General features: G+C 43.2%; 1 protein-coding gene and 1 long non-coding RNA gene across 9 annotated transcripts; one reads left to right on the top strand and one right to left on the bottom strand.

Annotated features, from left to right (window-relative positions):
* Nucleotides 1-1,322: 1,322 nt before the first annotated feature.
* Nucleotides 1,323-4,209, bottom strand: LOC104003349 (uncharacterized). Its single transcript, XR_675909.2, has 2 exons — nt 3,286-4,209; nt 1,323-2,068 (listed from the first exon to the last, which is right to left on the bottom strand). It is a non-coding gene; the product is annotated as an uncharacterized LOC104003349 (long non-coding RNA).
* Nucleotides 3,944-18,861, top strand: LOC112206368 (uncharacterized). Of its 8 annotated transcripts, none has more exons than XR_002940600.3 (6): nt 3,944-4,030; nt 4,717-4,810; nt 6,389-6,507; nt 10,473-10,624; nt 15,965-16,077; nt 17,123-18,861. XR_002940600.3 is itself a non-coding variant. In XM_063800668.1 (6 exons), the coding sequence occupies exons 1-2, from the start codon at nt 4,182-4,184 to the stop codon at nt 4,804-4,806; spliced, it is 417 nt and encodes a 138-aa protein (XP_063656738.1). In that variant the 5' UTR covers nt 4,157-4,181; the 3' UTR covers nt 4,807-4,810; nt 6,389-6,507; nt 10,473-10,624; nt 15,965-16,077; nt 17,123-18,861. The 8 variants fall into 8 exon arrangements, 7 of the variants coding, with proteins under 7 accessions (XP_063656738.1, XP_063656739.1, XP_063656740.1 ...); XM_063800668.1 differs by lacking the exon at nt 3,944-4,030 and adding an exon at nt 4,157-4,508; XM_063800669.1 differs by lacking the exon at nt 3,944-4,030 and adding an exon at nt 4,157-4,508 and having other exon boundaries at nt 10,473-10,640.
* Nucleotides 18,862-24,376: the final 5,515 nt, after the last annotated feature.

Raw genomic sequence — 24,376 nt, 5'->3', positions numbered from 1 at the left:
TACTCCTCACAGTGGAACTGCTTGATACCACTGTGTTGACTTCTGACTGGTCTCATCTGCCTCACAATGTGTGGGCTTCCACCTTGTTTAGCAGGACAGAGAGCAGGTTTGGTTTGTTTGACATCTCTAGGTGGGACTGAGCCTCCATCCCAAAGTGTAAGGTCTATTCATGACTGATAGTGGCCTCTCTTTGCTTCTAGAGGAAGCTTTTGCTCCTTAGTTGATGAGATCCTCATTCTTTCACCAAATAAAATAAATCAATTGGTCACCCCAAATCTCTGTCTCCAGTGAGCCCTGAGCATGCAAAAAAAGTGCCCCAAAAGCAAGACTGTTGCTTGCCATGTCCACACCAGAAAGGAAATTGCTGTAACCAAAGCTAGGAACACAAATGCTTCCAAGCACATGTATTTTCTCGATGGTTCTGAAAGGGGGCTGAGCACAGTGGCTCACGTCTGTAATCCCAGCACTTTGGGAGGCTGAGGTGGGCGGATCACCTGAGGTCAGGAGTTCAAGACCAGCCTGGCCAACATGGTGAAACCTTGTTTGTACTAAAAATACAAAAATTAGCCAGGTGTGGTGGTGGTCACCTGTAATACCAGCTACTTGGGAAGCTGAGGCAGGGAGAATTGCTTGAACCTGGGAGGTGGAGGTTGCAGTGAGCCAAGATCATGCCACTGCACTCCAGCCTGGGAAACAGAGCAAGACTCCATCTCAAAAAAAAAAAAAAGTCAAAGGTGCTACTCTGAATGGATGGACTCTGGGTATTCTGACTGAAGGCAAGAATAGGAGTGGCTCCCTAATATTATATGCTGTTATACCCTCTGATTACAACAAATATGGTCCGGTCAGAACTATCTCAATCATTGTAGAAAGAGACATATATACAAACACAGGTATGGTGTGGTCTCCACCCATTATAGCCCTGTGCTTTGTCCAGGTGAGCCCTTACTGCTCTGATTGGGAGACAGGAATACAGGGACTTTTAAACACACATTTGCACCTGCAACAGATGTGCTACACCCAGTTGAACCCCAGGTACTCTGACTGAGGTCATAAGCTTTGTATTGAAGTCATCTGTCTCCAACCAGAGGTATGGCACTATCCTCTCTGATAGCAAATCAAGAGCACAGTGCTGGCATCTGGTGAAGACCTTCTTGCTATGTCATTACATGGTGGAGCACATCACATGGCAAGAGCAAGAGCCTGTCAGCTCAGGTGTCTCTTCCTTTTACCAGTCCCATCATAGGGGTCCACCCTGATGACTTTATCTAATCCTCATTACCTCCCAAAGGCCCCCACCTTCAAACATATTTACATATGAATTTGGGGATTGAGTTTTTAATACACGAAATTTGGTTGACACATTCAAACCATAGCAGATACCAAAGGTGGACATGGGGGAGTCAAATTCCCAAAAGCTGACTGGTGCTGTCATTGGGTTCCAGGGCTGCAGTAGAGGTTAAGTAGGAAGGATTTTTGGGGGCTGCCAGGTTCTTCAAAGGGAAACAGCTGTTAACGTTGCAGGGAGAGACAGGAAGATAACAGATGGGGAAATGGGCATGGTATCCATGTTGATTTCATCAGAGTCAAAGGCAGGCTTGGATGCCAAGTCTGAAGAGGGTCTGCTTACTATAGTGGAGGTGACTGCAGAAGCAGTGGTAGGTGGGCCAGAAAAGACAGGGCATTGAAGAGGGTGGTTTCCTGTTGAGGCCTGTCTGGAACCCTAGATTTCAGGTGATAGGTGTTTCTTGGGTCAAAAGGCAATGTTGTAAATTCAGGTAGGGCTGTTGACCATAAAAGCAGGTGGGCTGGTGGAGACTGTGTTCTTTACAAGGGATATCTGCTCCATACTGGGATGGAACTGGTCAAATGGGAGGATACTCATCCTGGATCCTATGGGAGACCAGGAAATGAAAACCTGTGAAAAGGGATTGGTATCCATGCAGTTTATACCAAAGTACAAAGTAGGCTTGAGGTTGAGTCTGCAGGTTACTGGCTGTGATAGTGAAAATGCTTGAGGCACCAGTGATGGGCCGGTCTATGAAGATGGGCATACAGGTGGAAGAGTCTGTAAGAAAAAGGGAGAAAAATCCACAATGACTCAATTCTGATTAGATGACTAGATAGATTCTGATTAGATTACTAAACTGATAGATGACTCAATTCTGCAGGAGGTAGACTTGAAGCAAAGGCCAAGGGATTAGGAGATGTGGTGAGGTCAAAAGTAGAGATCTAGGCCAGGCGTGGTGGCTCACACCTGTAATCTCAGCACTTTGGGAGGCCGAAGCAGGCAGATAACGAGGTCAGGAGATAGAGACCATCCTGGCCAACATGGTGAAGCCTCGTCTCTACTAAAAATACAAAAATTAGCTGGGCATGGTGGCACATGCCTGTAGTCCCAGCTGCTCTGGAGGCTGAGGCAGGAGAATCACTTGAACCCGGGAGGTGGAGGTTGCAGTGAGCCAAGTTCGCACCACTGCACTCCAGCCTGGTGACAGTGCGAGACTCCGTCTCAAAAAAAAAAAAAAAAAAAGTAGAGATCTGGGCTGGGTATGGTGGCTTACATCTGTAATCCCAGCACTTTTGAGAGGCTGATGCAGAAGGATCACTCAAAAGCAGGAGTTCCAGACCAGCCTGGGCAACATAGCAAGACTCCATCTCTAGAAGAAAAAAATGCCTGTAGTCCTAGCTGCTCTGGAGGCCGAGGTGGGAGGATTGCTTGAGCCCAGGAGTTTTAGGCGGCAGTGAGCCATGATTGCACCACTACGTTACAACCTGGGTGACAGAGCAGGACCCTGCCCCACCACCCCCCAAAAAAATCTGCAGATGAGGGACTGAAATGGAAATGGCTTTTATTCCCATAAAGGGGAACTCCCAAAATGATATTGAACCTAAGGGGAGAAACAACAAGAATAGGAAAAAAAAAAAAAAAAGGAGAGTTAGGATATGGGCATTTCATTTAATGATCTGTATATGGGGTGAGGACTGGTACAGGGGCAGAAGGGACTGGGGGCCTGGAAGACAGGACAGCCAAGTCAGTGGCTGGTAACATGGTAGTATCAGCAAACTACAAGGTGAAAATGGCCAAGGGTGGGGTGCCTGCCATCTCTGCAACAAGCAGGAAGAAAGAAGGGGCAGGCTGAGGGGCACTGCACTGCTCTCTGAAGGGGCCTTGGCTTTATCTTCTAAGAACATGTGGTTAGACTGGGGCTCTGCTTTCTTCTTCAAGCCTACATCTTCTCCAACGACTATACAAAAAAGCTTAGGAGAATTTGGGCAGCTCACCTTGACCTCAAAAAATAGCAGCGTCAGTGGCAGCAGCGGGCGAGTTGGAACTTTGTTTACAGAGTCTACAACTGGCAGACGTGTGGGTTGAGAGTTCCTGTTTGAAACCCTTCCTCCCTGCATCTTCTCTGTCTTCAGAGAGAACTGGACCTCCAGAGAGGTAGGAATCCCCTAGCAGCACTGCCTGAGCTGGTGATGGCATGGCCTTTGATGAATGAGCTCATACAATACCTCTTCGCTTTCTCATCTAAGGCGTCTTCTAGGGGTTGGAGTGGAGGTTTCCCTTCAATGGCCCGGGTAGGATTTCGTTGTCTTGGGGGTAGATCTGAAGACTCACTCCCACTGCGATGGGTGGGGGTAAGGGAGCTTCTCTGATCGCGCTGCGGTCGCTATTTATACTCATCCTCCACCTTCGCTATCCCTGGCTGCTGTCTCCTAGGGTCCTCATCTCAGTCTTCCTGCGCAGGGATCTAGGCAGTATGGATGGGACCGACGTCACAGAGGAGACTGCCTACCTCAGATAGCAATAGAGGAGAGTCGGTTTGGGCCCTGGATGACAGATCGTAACTGTCCTGAGTGGCTGGACATCTTAGAGTGAACAGCAGACAGCACCGGCTTCATGTGAGAGTCCTGCCTGGACATTGAGGATGGATCCGAGAGAGAAGCGCAGAGCCTGACGGATCAGACACCACCGTGAGAAGCACTTGTCTAGCTAGGCCAAGGAGAGAGGCGCAGGGAGAGCGAGGTGATCCAGACCAGACAGGGAACCCTGCGGGGCGTGGCGGGGCCGGGGGTGAAGCTTGCAGAGGTAGTTGCCCGTGAAGAGCAGCTTGTGCGCTGTTGGATCCTTGGAGTGGAGTGGGAACTCCGAGGTGAAGCGCACCGTGTTCAGCCCGATGCCGGTGAGCGGCCGTTGGAACGCGTGGCAGAGAAAGCTTGCGCGAGCCCAGGGCGCGAAGAAGTACAACAAAGGGCCAACGGGGAGGTCCAACGGTCCGACCCCAGCCGGACTCGAGCTCACTCGGTTGCAGGCGTTAGGCTCCCAGCGGCTCTCAGCCGTTAAGTGGAGAATGTTCAGGACTGTGGAGGCGCGCTCCGCACCTGGCCTGAAAGCGGGAGATTTGGCAACCAGTGCGCGTGGGTGCGCCGGCCCTTGCCGCTGGGGACTCTGGAGGCAGACCTTGCCCAAAGCCAGAGGCGGGAACTCCCCAGATCCTCCCAGGGTAGGGAGCTGGCTCACAGGGAAGGTGCCTGGGGAGGGGCCGGGCGGTGCTGTCTCCTGACTCCGCCCAGGCAGCCCCGCCGCTGCAGCCGGCCTGGGCTAAGGTGGGGAGAAGACACCAGCACAGGCAGGGAGCAAGAGCCCCCAGCTGCTTCCTTTCAGGCAGCCGCCACAGAGGACCCAGTTTCCCTTCTCTCTTCTCTATGCAGGTAGCATGGGAGGATGCCGCCTCCTCCAGGAAGCTCTCTAGCGCTTTTCCGAGTCCTGGAGCCAGGCGGGACTTCTCTGTGGTCGCCTAGAAGGGTATGAACTTAGGGCATCCCCATCTGGGCTGTGAAGGTTTCTGACTTGGGGACCAGGTGCTCAGACCTTCCTGGATGCTGCTTTCCACAATAGCTCTACCAGGCAGGCAGGTTCTCTTCATTTTGCAAATTTGGTGAAACAGCATTTGTAAAACTTTAGAAGCTTCCTTGGCTCACACAGGTGGTAGTGGCCCTGTCAGGATTTGACCCAGGCTCTCGGATTCCAGAGTTCCTGAATTTAACCACCTGTACTGTGATGCCTCCTTATCATGTGTGCATCGTGCATTACTATTTTTTATAGCCTGTAGGGTACTGAGCACCATGCACACCTACAGTGATCACAGGCACTGCCTACTGGAAGGTCTTCTTTGGCTGGGTTCCAGTTTCCTCAGACGATGTAGGGCAGGGAGTTCCACTTGTTAGCATATCCCACAGGGCCTTTCTCTTCAAATGGACCCCAGCAGCCAACCACACAGCTGCCTCAGCAAGCGTAGGAGATGGCACATTAGGTGGGTGCAAGATTCACCCAGGCTTAAAATCCTTGTGCCCCAAGGGACCAGGATCTCCTGTAATAATTCCACAGAACAGATTTCAGAGTTTGGCCAAAATGGAAAACTTAGCAATATTAACTTTTCTAATCCATCTCACGGGATATATCTCCATATATTTTAATCTTTTACTTTTTTTTTCTCAGCAATGTTTTATACCAAGGGTCAGCAAATTTCAGCCCATGGGCCAAATGTGGCCTATAGTCTGTTTTATTTTTATTTTTGAGAGGGAGTCTCGCTCTGTCACCCAGGCTGGAGTGCAGTGGCACGATCTTGGCTCACTGCAACCTCCACCCACCCCCGGGTTCAAGCGATTCTCCTGTTTCAGCTTCCTGAGTAGCTGAGATTACAGGCGCCCACCACCATGCCCGGCTAATTTTTGTATAAAGCAGAGACGGGTTTCACCATGTTGGTCAGGCTGGTCTCGAACTCCTCACCTCAAATGATCCGCCTGCTTTGGCCTCCCAAAGTGCTGGGATTATGAGTGTGAGCCACCACGCCCCACTCATAGCCTGTTTTCATAAGGCCGGTTAGCTAAGAATGATGTTAACGTCTTTAAAAGATCTTTAAAAACAACAGAAAATTCCAGAGAATATGTGACAGAGATCATACGTGACCTATAAAACCTATATTATTTACTCCCTGACCCTTTACAGAGAAAGTTTGCAGCTACTCTTTTGTAGTTTTCTGTGTATAGGTCTTACTCGGCTTTTGCTAATTTATCCCTAAGTATGTTATGGGATTTGCAAATGTTATTTTCAAATAGTTCATTGGTAGAACACAGAAAATGCATTAAATATATATGTATATATAGTACTTGTATACACACATACATATATACACACACACCTTATATTATTGGGATCTTGCTAAATTCATTGTTTATTTTTGGTAGATTTTTTTTTTTTTTTGCAGATTCCTTTGGGTTTTCTACATGTATTTTCCATGCATCATGTATGAATAAAGTCAGTTTTACTTCTCTTTCCACCTGCATGCCTTTTATTTCTCTTTCTTACCTTCTATGTTTGCAGAGACCAACAATTGTCAGCACAGCAAAACTGGGCATTTCTTTTCTTACTGAGCTTTGCAGCTACCTACACAGTTGTGTGTGGCATCTCCTCCTGGGCGCAAGGACATGAGATGACATCAGGTGGGTGCAGGATCTATCCTGGCTTAAAAGCCTATGCCCCATGGACACCAATATCTCTGGTAATAATTTCATGGACAACTTTCAGGGTCCTGGTTGAAATGGATGACTTACCTTTCTTAAATGTCATCTTAAGTGGATGACTTAACTTTTTCCAGTCCACTATCATGGTATGCATTTTGTGTATATGTGTGTGTGTACATATAAATAGACATTTATATATATATATATATGCATGTATATATATGCACATACTCACATATATGTGTATATATACATGCACATATATATCTACGTCTATCTATCTGTCTATTGGTATGTAGTAGGATACAGCAAAAATAATTGCTTCTTTATATGGCACCTCAGTAAATTCCTTTCTTATCTCTTGTAGTTTCTTTGTATATCGGGTAGTGTTTTCTACATATACAATTATGTTCTCTATGCATATTCTTTTTAATCTGTATGATTTTATTTTTCTTACCTTTTACAGTTACTGTGATCTCCAGTAAAATGTTTAATACAAGTGGAGACAATAGATAACCTTTTCCAACTCCTGATCGGGGGGTGGAAAGTGCTCAGTGTGCTATTAACTTAAGGCTTTTATAGATGTGCTTTATCATGTAAAGGCTGTTCCCTCCAATTCTTTCTATACTGAGAAATTTTTTCAAAGATGTGTTAAATTTTTTCAACCCATGTCACAAATCTGCATATGTACTCCCCTAAACCTAAAATAAAAGTTGGAAAGAAAAATAAAACTATTACTTGAAACCCATGTTGTCACAGAAAAGATGTTTTTATAAATTAAGTAATGATTGCTTGTGAACTATTGTGTCTGGAGTCAAAGGTGTATTAAAATTAATCTCAGAACTCTTGCCATAACTACAAAAACAAATGTGCCAGGCCACAAAAAAATACATGTTAAAAAGTTTTGTGCATCAAAAGACACTATCTAACAGAGTGAAAAGACAACCCAGGCAATTGGAAAAAATACTTGTAAATCATATATTTGAGAAGGGATTGATATCCAGAATTAAAATTTTTTTCAATTACTTTGTCCAAAGCTGAGATAATCATATGACTTTTTGTTTGTTCTCTTAATATGGTGAATTACATTTTAAATTTTGAGTGTTAGACCAACCTTACATATCTGAGACAAACCCTACTTGGTCATGCTAGGTCATTCTTTTCTATTTGGTTGAATTTAATTCCCAGAGATGTTGTGAAAGAATTTTATGTCAGCAGGGCGTGGTGGCTCATGCCTGTAATCCCAGCACTTTGGGAGGCTGAGGCGGGTGGATCACCTGAGGTCAGGAGTTTGAGACCAGCCTGACCAACGTGGTGAAACACTGTCTCTACTAAAAATACAAAAATTAACCGGGCATGGTGGTGCATGCCTGTAGTTCCAGCTACTCGGGAGGCTGAGACAGGAGAATCGATTGAACCTCCCAGGCAGAGGTTGCAGTGAGCCAAGATTGTGCCACTGCACTTCAGCCTGGGTGACAGAACGAGAAGAAAAAAAAAAAAAAAGAATTTTATGTCTATGTTCATGAGGTTTATTAATCTATTGTGTCCCTTTCTTGCTAGGTTTTTATATTAGGGTAATGTCAGTTACACAGAATGAGTTAGGAAAAATTGCTTTCTTTATTCTCTGAAAGAGTATGTTTAATGCTGGTAAAACATCTTTCTTATATGTTTGATAGAATTCACCATTAAAATCATTCGGACCTGCAGTTTTCTTTTTGGAAAGATATTTTTAGTTCCTTTTTGTACTTTTAATAGTCTTTCAGATCTGCATTCGTGCCTCATTTTTATTCATTATATTGGTAATTTTTGTTTTGTTTTTACACTTTATTGAGATATAGTTCACATATTCATATAATTTACTCATTCAAAGTGTATAATTCAGTGTTTTGTAGTATATTTATAGATATGTACAACCATTACCAGAGTCCATTTTAGAACCTTTTATCATCTCAAGAAAACCCTCTACTTTTCAGCTACGAGCCTATATCCTTCAACCCTTGGAAGCCACTGATCTGCTTTCTGTTTCTATGGATCCCCTGTTCTGGACATTTCATATAAATGGAACTGTATGATATATGGTCTTTTGTGTCTGGCTTTTTTCACTTGGCATAATGTTTTCAAGATTCATCCATGTTGTAGCATGGGTGTTTTTATGGCTAAATAATATGTGTTTTTATGACCAAATAACATTCTATTATATGGATGTACCGCTTTTGTTTACCCATTAATCACCTGGGCATTTGGATTGTTTCTACCTTTTAGCCATTATGAATAATGCTGCAAACACTCATATACAAGTTTTTGTGTGGGCATGGGTTGCTTTCATTTATCTTGGGTACATGCATTGAAGTAGAATTACTAGGTAATACAGTAACTCTTTTTGATAGTTTGAGAAACTGACAGATTGTTTTCCAAAGTGGCTACACCGTTCAACATTCCCACCAACAGCGTTTGAGGTTCCAGGTTCCAATTTCCCCAGGTTTTTGCCAACACTTTTTGTTATCTGACTTTTTGATTCTAGCCATCCTAGTGGGTATGAAATGGCACATCATTGTGGTTTTGATTTGCATTTCTCTAATGACTAATGTTTCTAACCATCTTTTTGTTTGCAAATTGACCATTTTTATGTCTTCTTTGGAGAAATGTCTATTCGTATCCTTTGCTTATTTTTAAATAGGTTTTTATCTTTTATTATTGAGTTGTAAGAGTTATACATTATGAGTACAAGCCTCTTACCACGTATATGATTTGCAAATATTTTTTCCCATTCTATGGGTTTTACTTTCAATTTCTTGATGCTATCTTTTGAAGCACAGAAGTTATTCATTTTGGTGTAGCAAAACATTTATCTAGTTTATCTTTTGCTTGTTATTTGCTGCCACATCTAAGAAACCATTCCCAAAATCAATGTCATGAAGCTTTTTCTATATGTTTTCTTCTAAGAGTTTTATAGTTTTAACTCTTAATTTATGTAGTCAATTCACCTTGAGTTAATTTTTGTATATGGTGCAAGGCAATGGTCCAACTTTATTCTTTTGCATGTGACTATCCAGTTGCCCCAGCACTATTTGTTGAAAGATTACTTTTCCCCCATTGAATGGTCTTAGCACCTTTGTTAAAAAATCAGTTGACCAAAGATATATGGGTTTTGTACTGGTACTAGGTCCAAAATGGTAGAGTAGAAGCAAGCTGGCTTCACTCTCACCACAGAAACAGAAACTAATATCCAGCGCAAAGATAATCACCAGCAATATCCCAGAACTCAAATGAGAGGGTCTCCTGGGCAGAAACCCCTAGTCAGCCTTCCCACCCTGCCAGGGTAGCCCCTTTGGGACCTCCCTCATTCAGGATGGGCAAAGCTCAAAATGTTCACTAGAGCAAAGACACACCTGGGCTTAAGGTGCCACCTAGCACCATAAAGGAGAGAGTGACCTAGTGAAGAAGATACTCAACAGATAAACTGCAAAGAATCTCTAAGCAAACATATCTAAGAAAAACAAAAACAAACCAGACAGAGAAAGCTGGAATAACTAACACATCCTTCAATGCAAAGACATAGATGTAGATCCATAAGAAACAACAGCAGACAGGGAACCATGACCTCCCCAAACGGACAAAGTAAGGAGCCAGTGACCAACCCTAGCAAGATGACAATAGGCAAGCTCTATGATCAGGAATTCAAAACAGCAATTTTAAGGCAACACAGTGATTTCCAAGATAATACCGAAAAGCAATTCAGAAATTTATCAGAGAAATGTAACAAAATGATTGAAATAATTAAAAAAATCAAACAAGATTTATGGGTTTATTTCATGCAATTGTAGACAATTCTATTTTATTGATCTATATGTCTATCCTTGTGCCAATACCACACAGTCTTGATTACTATTGCATTGCAATAACTCTTGTTTTCTTTTGTTTTGTTTTTGTTGTTTTTGAGACAGGGTCTTGCTGTGTCATCCAGGCTGGAGTGCAGTGATATGAGCATGGCTCACTGCAGCCTCGACCTCCCAGCTTCAAGCAATGCTCCCACCTTGGCCTCCCAAAGTGCTGGGATTACAGGCATGAGCCACCATGCCTGGCCATTGCCATTGCAGTAAGTTTTGAAATCAGTAAGTGTGAGTTCTCCTACTTTGTTTTTTCTTTCTTTCTTTCTTTTCTTTCTTTCTTTTCTTTCTCTTTCTTTCTTTCCTTCTGCTTCCTTCCTTCCTTCCTTCTTTCTTTCTTTCTTTCTTGCTTTCTTTCTTCTTCTTTTTTATTTTTTATTTTTATTTGAGATGGAGTCTCACTCTGTCACCAGGCTGGAGTGCAGTGGCATGATCTTGGCTCACTGCAACCTCCGACTCCCTGGTTCAGGCAATTCTCCTGCCTCAGTCTCTCGAGTAGCTGGGATTATAGGCATGTGCCACCACACCTGCCTAATTTTTATATTTTTAATAGAGACGGGGTTTCACCATGTTAGCCAGGATGGTCTCGATCTCTTGATCTTGTGATCCGCCCGCCTTGGCCTCCCAAAGTGCTGGGATTACAGGCATGAGCCACCATACCTGGCCTAGTTTTTGTATTTTTAGTAGAGACGGGATTTCACCATGTTGGTCAGGCTGGTCTCGAACTCCTTACCTCAGGTGATCTGCCCGCCTTGGCCTCCCAAAGTGCTAGAATCACAGGCGTGAGCCACTGCGCCCGGCTGTTTTTCTTTTTCAAAATGTTTGGCTACTTAGGATTCCTTGCAATTCCATATGAATTTTACAATCACCTTATCACTTTCTACAAAGTGGTCAGCTGGGATTCTGCTAGAGACTGCTTTGAATCTGTAGATCAGTTTGGGGAATATTGTCATCTTAAACAATATCAAGCCTTCTTATTCGTGAATGTGCATTCTTTTTCTATTCTGTAGATATTTTTGACTCTCTTTAAACAATGTTTTGTAGTTTTCAGAGTATATGTTGAAAATGTTTTTGTTAAATTTATTCGTAAATGTTTTACTCTTTATGATGTTACTGTAAATGAAATTGTTTACTTAATTTTAGTTTTGGATGATTCATTGCAAGTGTATAGAAATACAATTGATTTTTGTATATTAATTTATATCTTATAATACTGCTGAACTAGTTTATTAGTTCTAATAGATTTTTCATTGGATTCTTTTGGACATTCCCCACAAAATAACTCTAATCTGCAAATTTCCCTAGCTAAAGACTCAAGTACAATAATAAATAAAAGTGATGAGAGTAGACATTATAATCTTGTTTTTTTGTTTTGTTTTGTTTGTTTGTTTTTTTGAGACAGAGTCTCACTTTGTCACCCAGGCTGGAATGCAGTGGCACGATTACAGCTTACCACAGCCTTGACCTCCTGGGTTCAGGTGATCCTCCCACCTCAGCCTCCCAAGTAGTTGGGACTACAGGTGCCCACCACCATGCCTGGCTAATTTTTTTGTAATTTTTGTAGAGACAGGGTTTCGCCATGTTACCTAGGCTGGTCTTGAACTCCTGGGCTCAAGCGATCTGCCTGCCTCAACCTCCCAAAGTGGTAGGATTACAGACATGAGCCACTATGCCCAGCCTATAATCTTGTTTGTAAACTTAGAGGGAAAGCATCCAACTTTAATCATTATGATGTTTGCCGTGGGTTTTTTGTACTTGCTCTTATCAGGTTGAGGAAGTTCATTTTTATACTACTTTGTTGAGTTTTTAAAAAATTATTATTATGGCCAGGCATGGTGGCTCACACCTGCAATCCTAGCATTTTGGAAGGCCAAGGCCAGCAGATTGCTTGAGTTCAGCAGTTTGAGAACAGCCTGGGCAACATGGCAAAACTCCATCTCTATATTAAAAAATAAAAATAATTTAAAAATTATTATTATGAAAAGATGTTGAATTTTGTCATATGTTTCTTCTGCATGTGTTGAAATGACCATATGATTTGTTTTTTGTTCTACTGATATTATGTATTACAATAGTTTATTTTTGGATGTTAAACCAACCTTGCATTGCTAGCATACATTCTTTTTATATATTGCTGGGTTTTGTTTACTAGTATTCTGCTGAGAGTTTTGCATCCATATTCATAAGAATCATATTGGCCTGTACTTTACTCTTCTTATGATGTCTTTGTCTTGTTTTGGTATCAAGGTAATACTGGCTTCATAAAATGAGTTAACTGTCTGTAAAATGAACAGTTCACAAAGAATTGGTATTAATTCTTTGTTAAATGTTTAGCAAAATTCAGCAGTAGAGCCATCTGGACCTGGAATTTTTTTTTTTTTTCAGATGGAGTCTTGCTCTGTTGCCCAGGCCGGAGTGCAGTGCAGTGGAGTGATCTTGGATCACTGCAGTCTCCGCATCCTGGGTTCAAGCAATTCTCCTGCCTCAGCCTCCTGAGTAGCTGGGACTACAGGCATGCACCACCACACCTGGCTAATTTTTTTGTTTTTGGATTTTTAGTAGAGATGGGTTTCACCATGCTGGCCAGGTTGGTCTTGAACTCCTGACCTCAAGTGATCTGGGTGGCTTGGCCTCCCACAGTGCTGGGATTACAGGGGTGAGCCACTCCTCCTGGCCTGGACCTGGAATTTTTTGTGGGTGGTTTTTTGATTATGAATTAATTACTCCTCACTTGTTGTATGCCTATTAGATTATCCTATTTCTTCTCAAGTTAGCTTTCATAGTTTCTGTGATTCTAGGGATTTGTTCATTTCACCTAAATTATATTATTTCTAGGTATAAAATTGTTCATAGTATTCCTTTATAGTTCTTTTAATTTCTATAATGTTAATAGTAATGTTTCCTCTTTCATTTCTGATTTTGGTAATTTGAATCTTTTCTCCTTTTATCTTGGTCAGTATAGCTAAATGTTTGCCAATTTTTTATCGAATGGACTGATATTTTATTATTGAGTTGTAGCAGTCCTTTGTTAGACACATATTTTGCAAATATTTTTTCTTGTTATAGTTTACCTTTTCATTTTTTGAATTCTGCCTTTTTTGAACAGTATTTTTTTTTTTTTTTTTTTTGAGATGGAGTCTCACTCTGTCGCCCAGGCTAGGGTGCAGTGGCACGATCTCCACTCACTGCAACCTCCCCCTCCTAGGTTCAAGCGATTCTCCTGCCTCAGCCTCCTGAGTAGCTGGGACTACAGGCACACACCACCATGCCCAGCTAATTTTTTTGTACTTTTAGTAGAGACAGGATTTCACCATGTTGGCCAGGATGGTCTCGATCTTTTCACCTCGTGATCTGCCCGCCTCGGCCTCCCAAAGTGCTGGGATTACAGGGGTGAGCCGTGCCCAGCCTGTTTTGTTTTGAGACAGAGTCTTGCCCTGTCTCCCAGGCTGGAGTGCAATGGCACAATCTCGGCTCACTGCAACCTCTGCCTCCTCCCGGGTTCAAACGATTCTCCTGCCTCAGCCTCCCGAGTAGCTGGGATTACAGGCGCCTGCCACCACACCCAGCTAATTTTTGTATTTTTAGTAGAGACAGTTTCACCATGTTGGCCAGGATGGTCTCAAACTCCTGACCCCATGGTCTGCCCACCTCGGCCTTCCAAAGTGCTGGAATTACAGGCATGAGCTACCACGCCCAGGCTGAGTTCTCAGGTTTCTTATGGATTCTTTAGAATTCTCTATATGTACGATCATGTCATCTGCAAACATGGACAATTTTACATCTTTCTTTCTAATTTGGATGCCTTTTATTTATTTCACTTCCTTAATTGCTCTGGCCAGGACTTCCAGTAGTAAGTTAAGTAGAAGTAGTAAGAGCAGGAATCCTTGCCTTGTTCTTAATTTTAGAGGAAAAGCTTTCAGTTTTTCACTGTTGACTGTATGTTAGCTATGGCCTTTTCCTATTGGCCTTTACTGTGTTGAGATACATTCCATGTAACCTAATTTGTTGAGATATTTTTCCTTATGAACGGGTGTCAAATTTCATCAAATGCCTTTTCTGCATATTCCAATTTCCAAAAGCTGAGTTGTGCTGCCATTGGGTTTCAGAGCCACATAAAATGATTTTTATCCTTCATTATGTTAATGCAGTAAATCACATTAATTGATTTTCATATATTGATCCCTCCTTGCATCTCAGGGATAAATCCCACTTGATTATGGTGTCTGATTATTTTAATGTGCTGTTAAATTCAATTTGCTAATACTTTGCTAAGGATTTTCGCATCTATGTTCATCAGGGATATTGGCCAATAGTTTCTTCTTGTGCTGTCTTTGGCATTGGTGTCAGGGTAATGCTGGCCTCATAAAATGAGTTTGGAAGTGTACTCTCCTCTTCAGTGTTCAATTTCCACATATTTGTGAATTTTCCAGTTTTCCTTCTGGTGTTGACTTCTAGTTTCATTCCACTTAGCTCAGAAAAGATACTTGATATGATCTTCTTAAATTTGTTATTTGATCTTTTTCCTTAGCTTCAGCTGGCTCTCCTAAACTGTGAATTATCTTAGAAAAGACTGTATTTTCCAGGAATTAAGTCTACTGGAGACATGGCAGGACTCTATAGCCAGCCAGATCTAGATAAAATTATAATTGATCTATACCCGAGAATATTTTATGTGGGCTTGAGAATAATGTGCATTCTGTTGCTATTGGGTGAGATGTTCTGTATATGCCTGTTAGGCCTATTTGGTCTTCAGTGTTGTTTAAGTCTTGATTTTACTAATTGATCTTCTGTCTGCATGTTCTATCCATACAGAAAGTTAGGAATTGAAGTCTCCTATTATTATTATAAAGTGTCTATTTCTCCCTTTATTCCTGCCAATGTTTGCTTTATATATTTAGGTGTTCTTATGTTTGGTTCATATATATTTATAATTGTTATATTTTCCTGATGAATTAACCCATGTATCATTATATAATGTCCTTCTCTGTCTCTTACGGTAGTTTTTGACTTAAAGTCTATTTTGTCTAATATAAGTGTAGCCACCTGACTCACTTCTGGTTACTATTTACATGGAATATCTTTTTCCATTCATTCACTTTCAAACAATGTATGTCCTTAAATCTAAAGTGAGTTTCCTGTAAACAGAATATAGTTGGGTAATTCTTTTTGTCCATCCAGCTACTCTGTGTCTTTTGATTGAGAAATTTAATCTATTTATATTTAAAGTAATTATTGATAGGGAAGGATTTACTATTTTTTTTGTTCATTGCTGTTAGTCTAGTTCTGTTAGTTTCTGAAGAAATGATATTCTTAGTTTTGTGTTCCTACTACTCCCATATCCCTACTAGTAACCCCTCCGATTTTACTTTTGATATATTCACCCATCACTCCTACTATATTGTAAATTCCTTTGAGGCAATAGATGCCTTTCAGCTATATGTCACTAGGCTCAAGCACAATGTCTAGTGTAGAATCAACTCTGAATAAGTATTTAGTAAAATAATATGTCTAAGCTAAGGGAAATGCTTACATTTTTCTTTTTCCCCCAGCTTCAGCTGGTTCTCCTGAACCTTGAATTATCTTAGGAAAGATTGTATTTTCAGGAATTAAGTCTATTGGAGACACAGCAGGACTCCACAGCCAGCTAGATTTGGATAAAATGGTAAGGACTGTAATTTGCTATTTTAGGGTTTTATACTACAGCCAGACCAATTACTTTTCCAAATAGACCTTATCTAGGTATTTTCTTGAAAAAATGATCTTTTCTGAATTTTCATGGAGCATGAAAACACTTCTATATAATATGTGACATCCTAGTCTTAAAATTTCCAATAATCACAAAGGAGCCATGAGCTTTTTCTTCCTTTTTTTCTTCTAGACATAAGGGCCTCTATACCATACCCATCCTCTCTGGTCGAGGTGTGAATATGTGGGGATGATTTTCTTAAGTCTAAATGAAAGAGAAAGACACAAATGAGACATTTAATTATTTTCAACCAAATTTGTTAATTTTGTTTCCCTAACACACATCGGGGGTGGTCTGGCCTACGACCAAATCAGAGTGATGGAAGAGGAGCACAGAGGGAAAAGGCAAGGGAGGGTCACCCATCCCTTCCTCCTTTGAGCTTCCCTTCCTCATGGCTGCTATCCTTTACATCAAAACACAGAGATGTCAGATGTCAGCCTGTGCAGTTGTAAAATGTGGCTATGCCACCTCCTATTTGCTGAGCCATAGAACTTTGAAAAGTTACATCTGCCTCAACACAGCACCACTTATAGAAAGAAGTCAATTCTTCTTCCACCATTGACTAAAATAGAAAAGACATGTGAGCAGAGAGGATCAATGAACAAAAGGAAGGCATTCTCTCTCTCTCTCTCTCTATATATATATACACACACGCGATGTATATATGTATATATATACACATACATATACATTATATGTGTGTGTATATATGTATATACACATATAACGTATATGTGTGTGTATATATATATGTGTGTGTGTGTTTATCAGTCTAGGAAAGAAAGAAAAGGGCCCATTGAGGCAAATGGGCTGGACCAAAGGAGGCAGCTACAGGCAGCAAGGGGTCCTGCCAGTGTAAGACGGCAGGAAAACTGGCCCATAGCTTGGTTCTACCAGACTGAGAAGTTGAAACTGGGTATGGTGTGGTGGATACTTACTGATCTTTTTCTTCTTTCCACAGTAGACCGCCTCAAGGCCAGTGTGTTGACTTCTGACCAGTCTCATCTGAACCCACACCCTTTAACATATATACAAAACACCCTGAAGGGTTGGGCTGCCAGCTTTCTTTAGGATGATAGAGGGCAGGTTAAGTTTGTTTGACATAACTAGAAGAGGTGGAGACTCTTCCTAATGGAGCAAGGTCCATTTATGGCGAATTGTGGTCCCCCACCACTATCAGCTACTTCTGGATAGCTTTTGCTTAAAGTTGATGAGATATTGTTTCTTTCACTAGAAGAAAATGAATGAGTTGGTGATCCCAAACTTTGGTCTCCAAAGGAAGCCTGGGCAGGTGACAAAGGTGTCCTAAGCGAGACTGCTGCTTCCATGCTCATGCTGGAGGTACATTTGCCCTGAAAGATGGAGCAAAAGTGCTGAAGCTTAGCACAGAGGATTAATGAATAAGAACAAGGCTATGTTATATCATATTTGTATAGCAATCTGGAAAAGAAAGAACGGGGCTTGTTAAGGCAAATGGGCAAGACAAAACGGGATATCTATAGGCAGCAAGGGGTCCTGCCAGTCTAAGACTAATGGAAAACTGGCCCATAGCCAGGTATTTTCTCAATGGTGTTCACTACACCAAGTCAGAGGGCTACTTTGTCTAGATAGAGCCCAGGTATTGTGAGTGAGTGCAGGAATAGAAGTGTCTCCTTAAAGGTGTATGTATGGTGTTCTCCTGGGAGACTGTAACAGATGTGCCCTGGGCAAGACCACGCCAGCAGCTGTGAATGATGCTGAGCATACAAATACCCTGGAGCCCAGGAATGGGGCTGCCTCCGCCCAGTGTATCACCTGTGCTCCAGACTGTGTACCCCAGGTCCTCTGCCAGTAGCATCTCCAATCACAGGTGAAATGCCAGCCCTTCAAACAGCACAGGTGGGCCCTAGGTGTCTGATGGAAGGAATGAACAGATATATCACGTGGCATGCATTTCTTCTCAGTGGTGCAGGTATCTCCAGCAGGTTTGCTCTGGCCAGGTGGGCCCCAGTACTTAGACCATATGCAGGAAGAGAAGACTCTCTAAAAATAGGTATGATGTTGGCCCCTTCCATTGCAACACATGTGCCTTGGACAGGTGGGATTCAGGTGTTCTGGCTATAGGTAGGAACATAAAGGCATCCGAGCATAGATGCAGTGCTGGTCCCTTAGACTGCAACAGGTGTACTTTAGTTAGGTGTGCCCCAGGTGGCTTGACTGGGACAGGAAGAGAAGGATCTCAGCACAGGTATGGTGCTGGTCCCTTCCACTGGAACACAAGTGCTCTGGCCAAACAGGTCCCAGGTGATCTGAACAAAAGGGGGAACAGCCGTGTCTTCTGAAACACTCCTTCTCAGTGATCACAAATCTTCCAGTAGTAGTAGGCGTGTTTTGGCTGGGCTGGCACCAGGTGCTCTAACTACTGGTGGGAAGGAAAGTGTTTCCCAGGGCAGATTTGATTTGCTCTCAGCAGTGCCGGCTTCTCCAATTGCAGCAGGGGTGCATCAGGGCTGACAGGACCCTGGTGCTCAGGTCTAAGCCTCCCCCATCATGAGCTGTGGTACTGGCTGTCCCCCAGCCATTTTGCTCCAAAGCTAAGCGATCTAGATGTGGTGGTAGACTCTGCGTGGTAGACCCAATGACCCCAAAGCTTTTGCTATCCATAAGGGCTTCAGATCCCACAAATACAAATTGGCTTGGATTGGCATCAGCAAGAAATGAGCAACAGTCCTCAGTGTTGTGCTTTCTGGTAGCATTTCATGGCAAGAGTAAGAGTGGCCACACCAATGGGTAAAACACCCGAGGCACCACCATGGGCTGGCTGAATGCTGACATTGATGCCAAAGTGGACACGGGAGTGTTTAGTTCCCAAAAGCCAACTGAGTTGTGCTGCCATTGGGTTCTAGGGCTGCAGTAGAGGTTAAGTGTGAAGGGTTTTCAGGGGCTGGCAGGTTTCTCAAAGGGAAACAGCTGTTAACATTGCAGGGAGAGACAGGATGATAACAGATGGGGACATGGGCATGGTACCCATGTTGATTTCCTTAGAGGCAAAGTCAGGTGGAGACACCAAGTCTGAAGACGGGTTGTATACTGGAGTGGAGGTGACTGCAGAATCAGTGGTAGGTGGGCCAGAAAAGACAGGGCATTGGGGGGAGTGGTTCTCTGGCAAGGCCCTGAAACAGGACCCCCAGATTTCAGCTGGTAAGTGTTTCCTGAATCAAAAGCAAGCTTAGAAGTTCAAGTAGGGCTGCTGACCATAAAAGCAGGTGGGCTGGTGGGGATGATGGCCTTTGCAGGGGATATCTGCTCCACACTGGGATGGGCCTGGTCCAATGGGAGGAAGCTCACCCCGGATCTTGAGGGAGACCTGAAGAAGAAAGCTTGGAAGGAAGAGTACTATCCACATCAATTATAACACAGTCCAGGCAGGCTGGGAAGTCCAGTCTGCAGACAGGCTGCCTGGCATGCTAGAAGTGACTGCAGAAGCAGTGATGGGTTGGCTGGTAAAGACAGGGGTACTGGTGCAAGCAACTTGAGGAGGGGTCTGTAAGAAAAGGGGAGGAGAATCCACCTGCACAGGTGTATATGACTCCATTCTGCAGAAGGTAAGCTTTAAGGAGAGGGAGAAAGTTCTAGGACGTGTGGGTTAGGCAGAAGTAGAGGATCCCGCAAGTATGACTGAGGGACTGGAATGCAGAGGGCCCCTGTTCTCATTATTAAGTGGAATAGCAAATATAGGTTGGAATCCAAAGTGAGAAATAGCAGGAAGAGCAAAAGGAGAGTCAGGAACTGTGCATCTCATTTCATGATCAGTATCTGATGTGTGTGTAGGTACAGGGGCAGAGAGTATGAGTGGCCTAACAGGCCAGCCAAGTCAGTGACTGCTAATTTGGTAGTTTCTGGAATCTGCAAGGAAAAGGTGACCAATGGCAAAGGATCTGTGGCCTCCACAGCAGGTAGGGAGAACAGGCAGGCTGAGCTGCTATGCTGTCTGAAGGGGCCTGAGAATTATTCTCCCACCCTGAGGTTCCCTTCGTGTTCAGGGTTCTCCAAGCTAAGGTCTTCTGCTGTAACTATGCAGGGAAGGTAGGAGATGGGGGCAGCTCTCCTCACTCTCACAACAGTGGCAATGGGGGCAGCAATGGCAGCAGCAGGGGCATTGACAATTTCTGTTTACAGAGCCTACAACTGGCAGATGTGAGTGGAGAATTTCTCATTGACAGAGTATCTGAAAGCTTTCCTCTGTGAGTTGTTGTCTTTGACTTCAATGTGGCTGGAGAGCTGAGTTGATAATGGCCTTCATCAAGCTCTTCCTTTCTCTGGCAGCAGGAAGGAGAATGTGGCTGGCCATACAGCGCTGCTGCACCTCCTTCACTGCCATGAAGAGGCAGGAAGCCTCTAGCAGGCAGGACTATCTGGGCTGGTGATGGCATGATCTTTTGTGAATGAACTCATAGAAGACATCTGTAAAATCTAACCTCAGCTGTCTTCTGAGTGATTGGAATAGAGGCTTATCTTCAGGGGTTCAGGACTGCTCCCAAATATGTGATGCTTCTGCTGGTTGCTAGGGACCTAGATGCTGATGGTACTCTCCCACTGCTATAGGGGCCCCTTTTCTCTAACTGTGTCTTCTCCCACACTGAGGATCTTCCTCCTTCAGTATCCATTTCCTTCATGCCCCTGGTATCTTCTTCTTGGTCTCCTTTAAGCAAGGATCTGGGGGGAGGTGTGAGTGGCTGTCCCAGGTCTTAGAGGTGACGAGGGAGGAGAGTCCATTTGTGCCTTGGAGGAGGGATCTTTGTCATTCTGGAGTGGCCACTTTGTGGTACAAGCAGACAGCAATGTCATTTTCAGAGAGTCCCCTTAGGATCGCCAGAGAGGAACACTGAGGTTTCCTGATGGGATACTGTCCTTTAGGGGTATATGACACCAGGATCCTGGTAGAACTACCAGGGAAAAAGCCAAAGTGGAGTGATCCCAGCCAGAAGGGGGAGCACGCTGGGTCAGGTTGAACGAGTGCATGATAGCATGGCCAGGCATGCGAGCAGGATGGGGGCAAACCTTGCTAAGCAAGTTGCCTGTGAAGGGCAGTTTGTGCGCTGCCGGGTCCTTGGAGGATATGACATTTGGAGAGGTCTCCTCACTACCTGCTACCTCCATGGCAAACCAGGTACTGTTCAGCTTGATGCATGTGACACATGGGACATGCGACAGAGAAAAAGTGCCCCAGCTAAGGGCATATTGCCAGCAAAATGCATGAGGAAAAGCACCGAAGGGCAAGAGGTCCAGAGGCTGAACCTCAGCAGGACTCTCTAGTACTTCTTGGCATTCCTATCCTGGGTTGCAGGTGTTTGGCACCAGACAGTCTCGGTGGCAAGGTGGGACTCTCCAAGACTGAACTCCAGGAGCCTACATAACTGTCACTTCCATGTCTGCAGGCACCTCAGTGCCACAGGGCGAATTTACCTCAGCCTGTTCCTTTCAGACAACTGCTGTAGATGACACCAGTTCACCCTCACCACCTATCCCCACTCCTCCAGGCTCGTAGGTCAAGGCTCCAACACCAGCTCCTCCAGGGGCCTCCCTAGCTCTTCTTCAGTTCCAGGAGCTGGGTGCACCTTTTCTGTGGCCACCCGGGACAGGCGAGTATCCCAAGCATCTCCAGGGGGCTGCTAGGCTTTCTGAGGTGGCAACAAGGATACCACAACACATTCTTTCCTGGCAGGCAGTTTATCTTCACTTATTTTTACAAATTTAGTAAGACAGCATTTAAGCCATAAAACCTTCCTTGTGTCACATGTGTACTAGTGGCCCACATTCCACACTGGGTGGAATTTGAACCCTGATTGTCTGATTCCAGAGCTCATACATTTAACCACCAGACTATGGTGGCTTCCCATCATGTAGACATCACATATTACCAGTTTTGACAGTCTGTAGGGTACTTAGTACAATTACACCTCCATAATGAACACAGGCACTGCCTATGGCTTTTCTCCTTTATTCTCTTAATATGGTGGATTACATTTATTTTTTAAATGTTAAACCAACCTTGCATTCTGGGAAAAACCCCAACCAAAAGTGGTCATGTTAGATCATACATATTTATAATTGTTATATCTTCTTGATAAGCTGACCCTTTTATCAGTATATAATGTCTCTCCTTTTAATAGTATTTTTTTTTTTCTTGAGACAGAGTCTCACTCTGTCACCAGGCCGGAGTACAACGGCGTGATCTCGGTTCACTGCAACCTCTGACTCCCTGGTTCAAGTGATTCTCCTGCCTCAGCCTCCCGAGTAGCTGGGATTACAGGCACATACCACCACGCCCAGCTAATTTTTGTATTTTTGGTGGAAACAGGGTTTCACCGTGTTGGCCAAGATGGTCTCGAACTCCTGACCTCATGATCCACTCGCCTCGGCCTCCCAAAGTGCTAGGATTACAGGCATGAGCCACCACGCCTGGCCCTTTTAATAGTTTTTAACTTTAAGTCCAATATTAGTGTAGCCACTTTAGCTCTTGTTTGGTCATTATTTTTATTGGATAATATTTCCCATCCTTTCACTTTCAACCTATATGTGTCTTTGGATCTAAACAAGTCTTGTTTAGACAGCATATCATTGGGTCTTGGTTTTCATATATTATGCCAATATCCACATGTTTATTGGAGAGTTTAATTCATTTACATTTTAAGTAATTACTGATAAGGTAGAACTTCAACCATTTTATTTGTTTTCTGTATATCTTATGCCTTTTTTATTCTTTTCCTCCATTACTGCCTTTTTTGTGTTTAACTGATATTTCATAATAAATGTTTTTGATTCCCTCTTTATGACCTTATGTATATTTTTAAAGATACTTCCTTGTGGTTTCCATGGGAATTATATTTAACATCCTATAACAATGTAGTTTGAAATTATTGCAAGTTAACTTAAGTGGCATATAAAGTATCTAATCCTATACAGCTCCTCCCCCTTTATCTTGTCACAGATTACCTCCTTATATATTGTGTGTCCAGTAATATACACTTATAATTTTTATGTACTCATCTCTTAAATTATGTAAGAAAAAGTGAATTTACAAGCCAAACGCACAGCAACACTGGCTCCTATATTTGCTTGTGTAGTTATCATTACCAGACATCTTTGTTTCTTCCTATGGCCTCGTGTTACTGTCTAATGCTCTTTCTCTTCAATTTGAAAGGCCCACTTTAGAGTCTCCTGTAGGGAACAAACTCCTTCAGATTTTGTTTACCTGGGAATATCTTAATTTCTGCCTCATTTTTGAAGGACTGTTTTGCCAGATATAGAATTCTTGGTTGACAGTTCATCTTTTTCTTTTAGCAACCTAATACCTCTGGCTTTTGTGGTTTCCAATAAGAAACTGGTTGTTGGGTGGGCATGGTGGCCCATGCCTGTAATCCCAGCACTTTGAGAGGCAAAGGCAGGAGGATTGCTTGAGCTCAGGAGTTCAAGACCAGCCTGGGCAGCATACTGAAACTCATCTCTGCAGAAATAATAATAATAATTTAAAAATTAGCCAGGCATGGTGGCATGCACCTGTAGTCCCAACTACTCAGGAGGCTGAGGTTGGAGGATTGCTTGAGCCCAGGAGGTCGAGGATACAGTGAGTCATGATCATGCCACTGCACTCCAGCCTGGGCAAAAGTGAGATCGAGTATCCTTTGTACATGATAAGTTGCTTCCCTCTTGTTGCTTTTAAGAGAATTTGTGCTTGTCTTTCAACAGTTTGATTGTAATGTATTTCAATGTGTATCTCTTTCAGTTTATTCTATGTGGAGTTTGTTGATTGGTATGTCCCCACCCAAATCTCTTCTTGAATTGTAATTCCTGTTATCCCCATGTGTCATGGGAGGAACCCAGTGGGAGGTAATTGAGTTATGGGGGCGGTTACCCCTATGCTGCTGTTCTTAAAATAGTGAGCAAGTTTTCACCAGATCTGATGGTTTTATAAGGGACTTTTTCCCCTTTGCTTGACACTTCTCTCTCCTGCTGCCTTGTGAATAAGTATGTGTTTGCTTCCCCTTCCGCCATGATTGTAAGTTTCCTGAGGCCTTCCCAGCCATGCAGAACTGTGAGTCAATTAAACCTCCATCCTTTATAAATTACTCAGTGTTGGGTATTTCTTCATAGCAGCGTTAGAATGGACTAACACATTGATCGTAGATTCATGTATTTCATCAAATTTGGGAAGCTTTCAGGCATTCTTTCTTCA

Source organism: Pan troglodytes, chromosome 20 (genome assembly GCF_028858775.2).
Source record: "Pan troglodytes isolate AG18354 chromosome 20, NHGRI_mPanTro3-v2.0_pri, whole genome shotgun sequence".
In the NCBI taxonomy this organism is placed as follows: Eukaryota; Metazoa; Chordata; class Mammalia; order Primates; family Hominidae; genus Pan; species Pan troglodytes.
The sequence above is the reverse complement of the archived record's forward strand: the minus strand, read 5'-3'. Positions and strand labels throughout refer to the sequence as shown.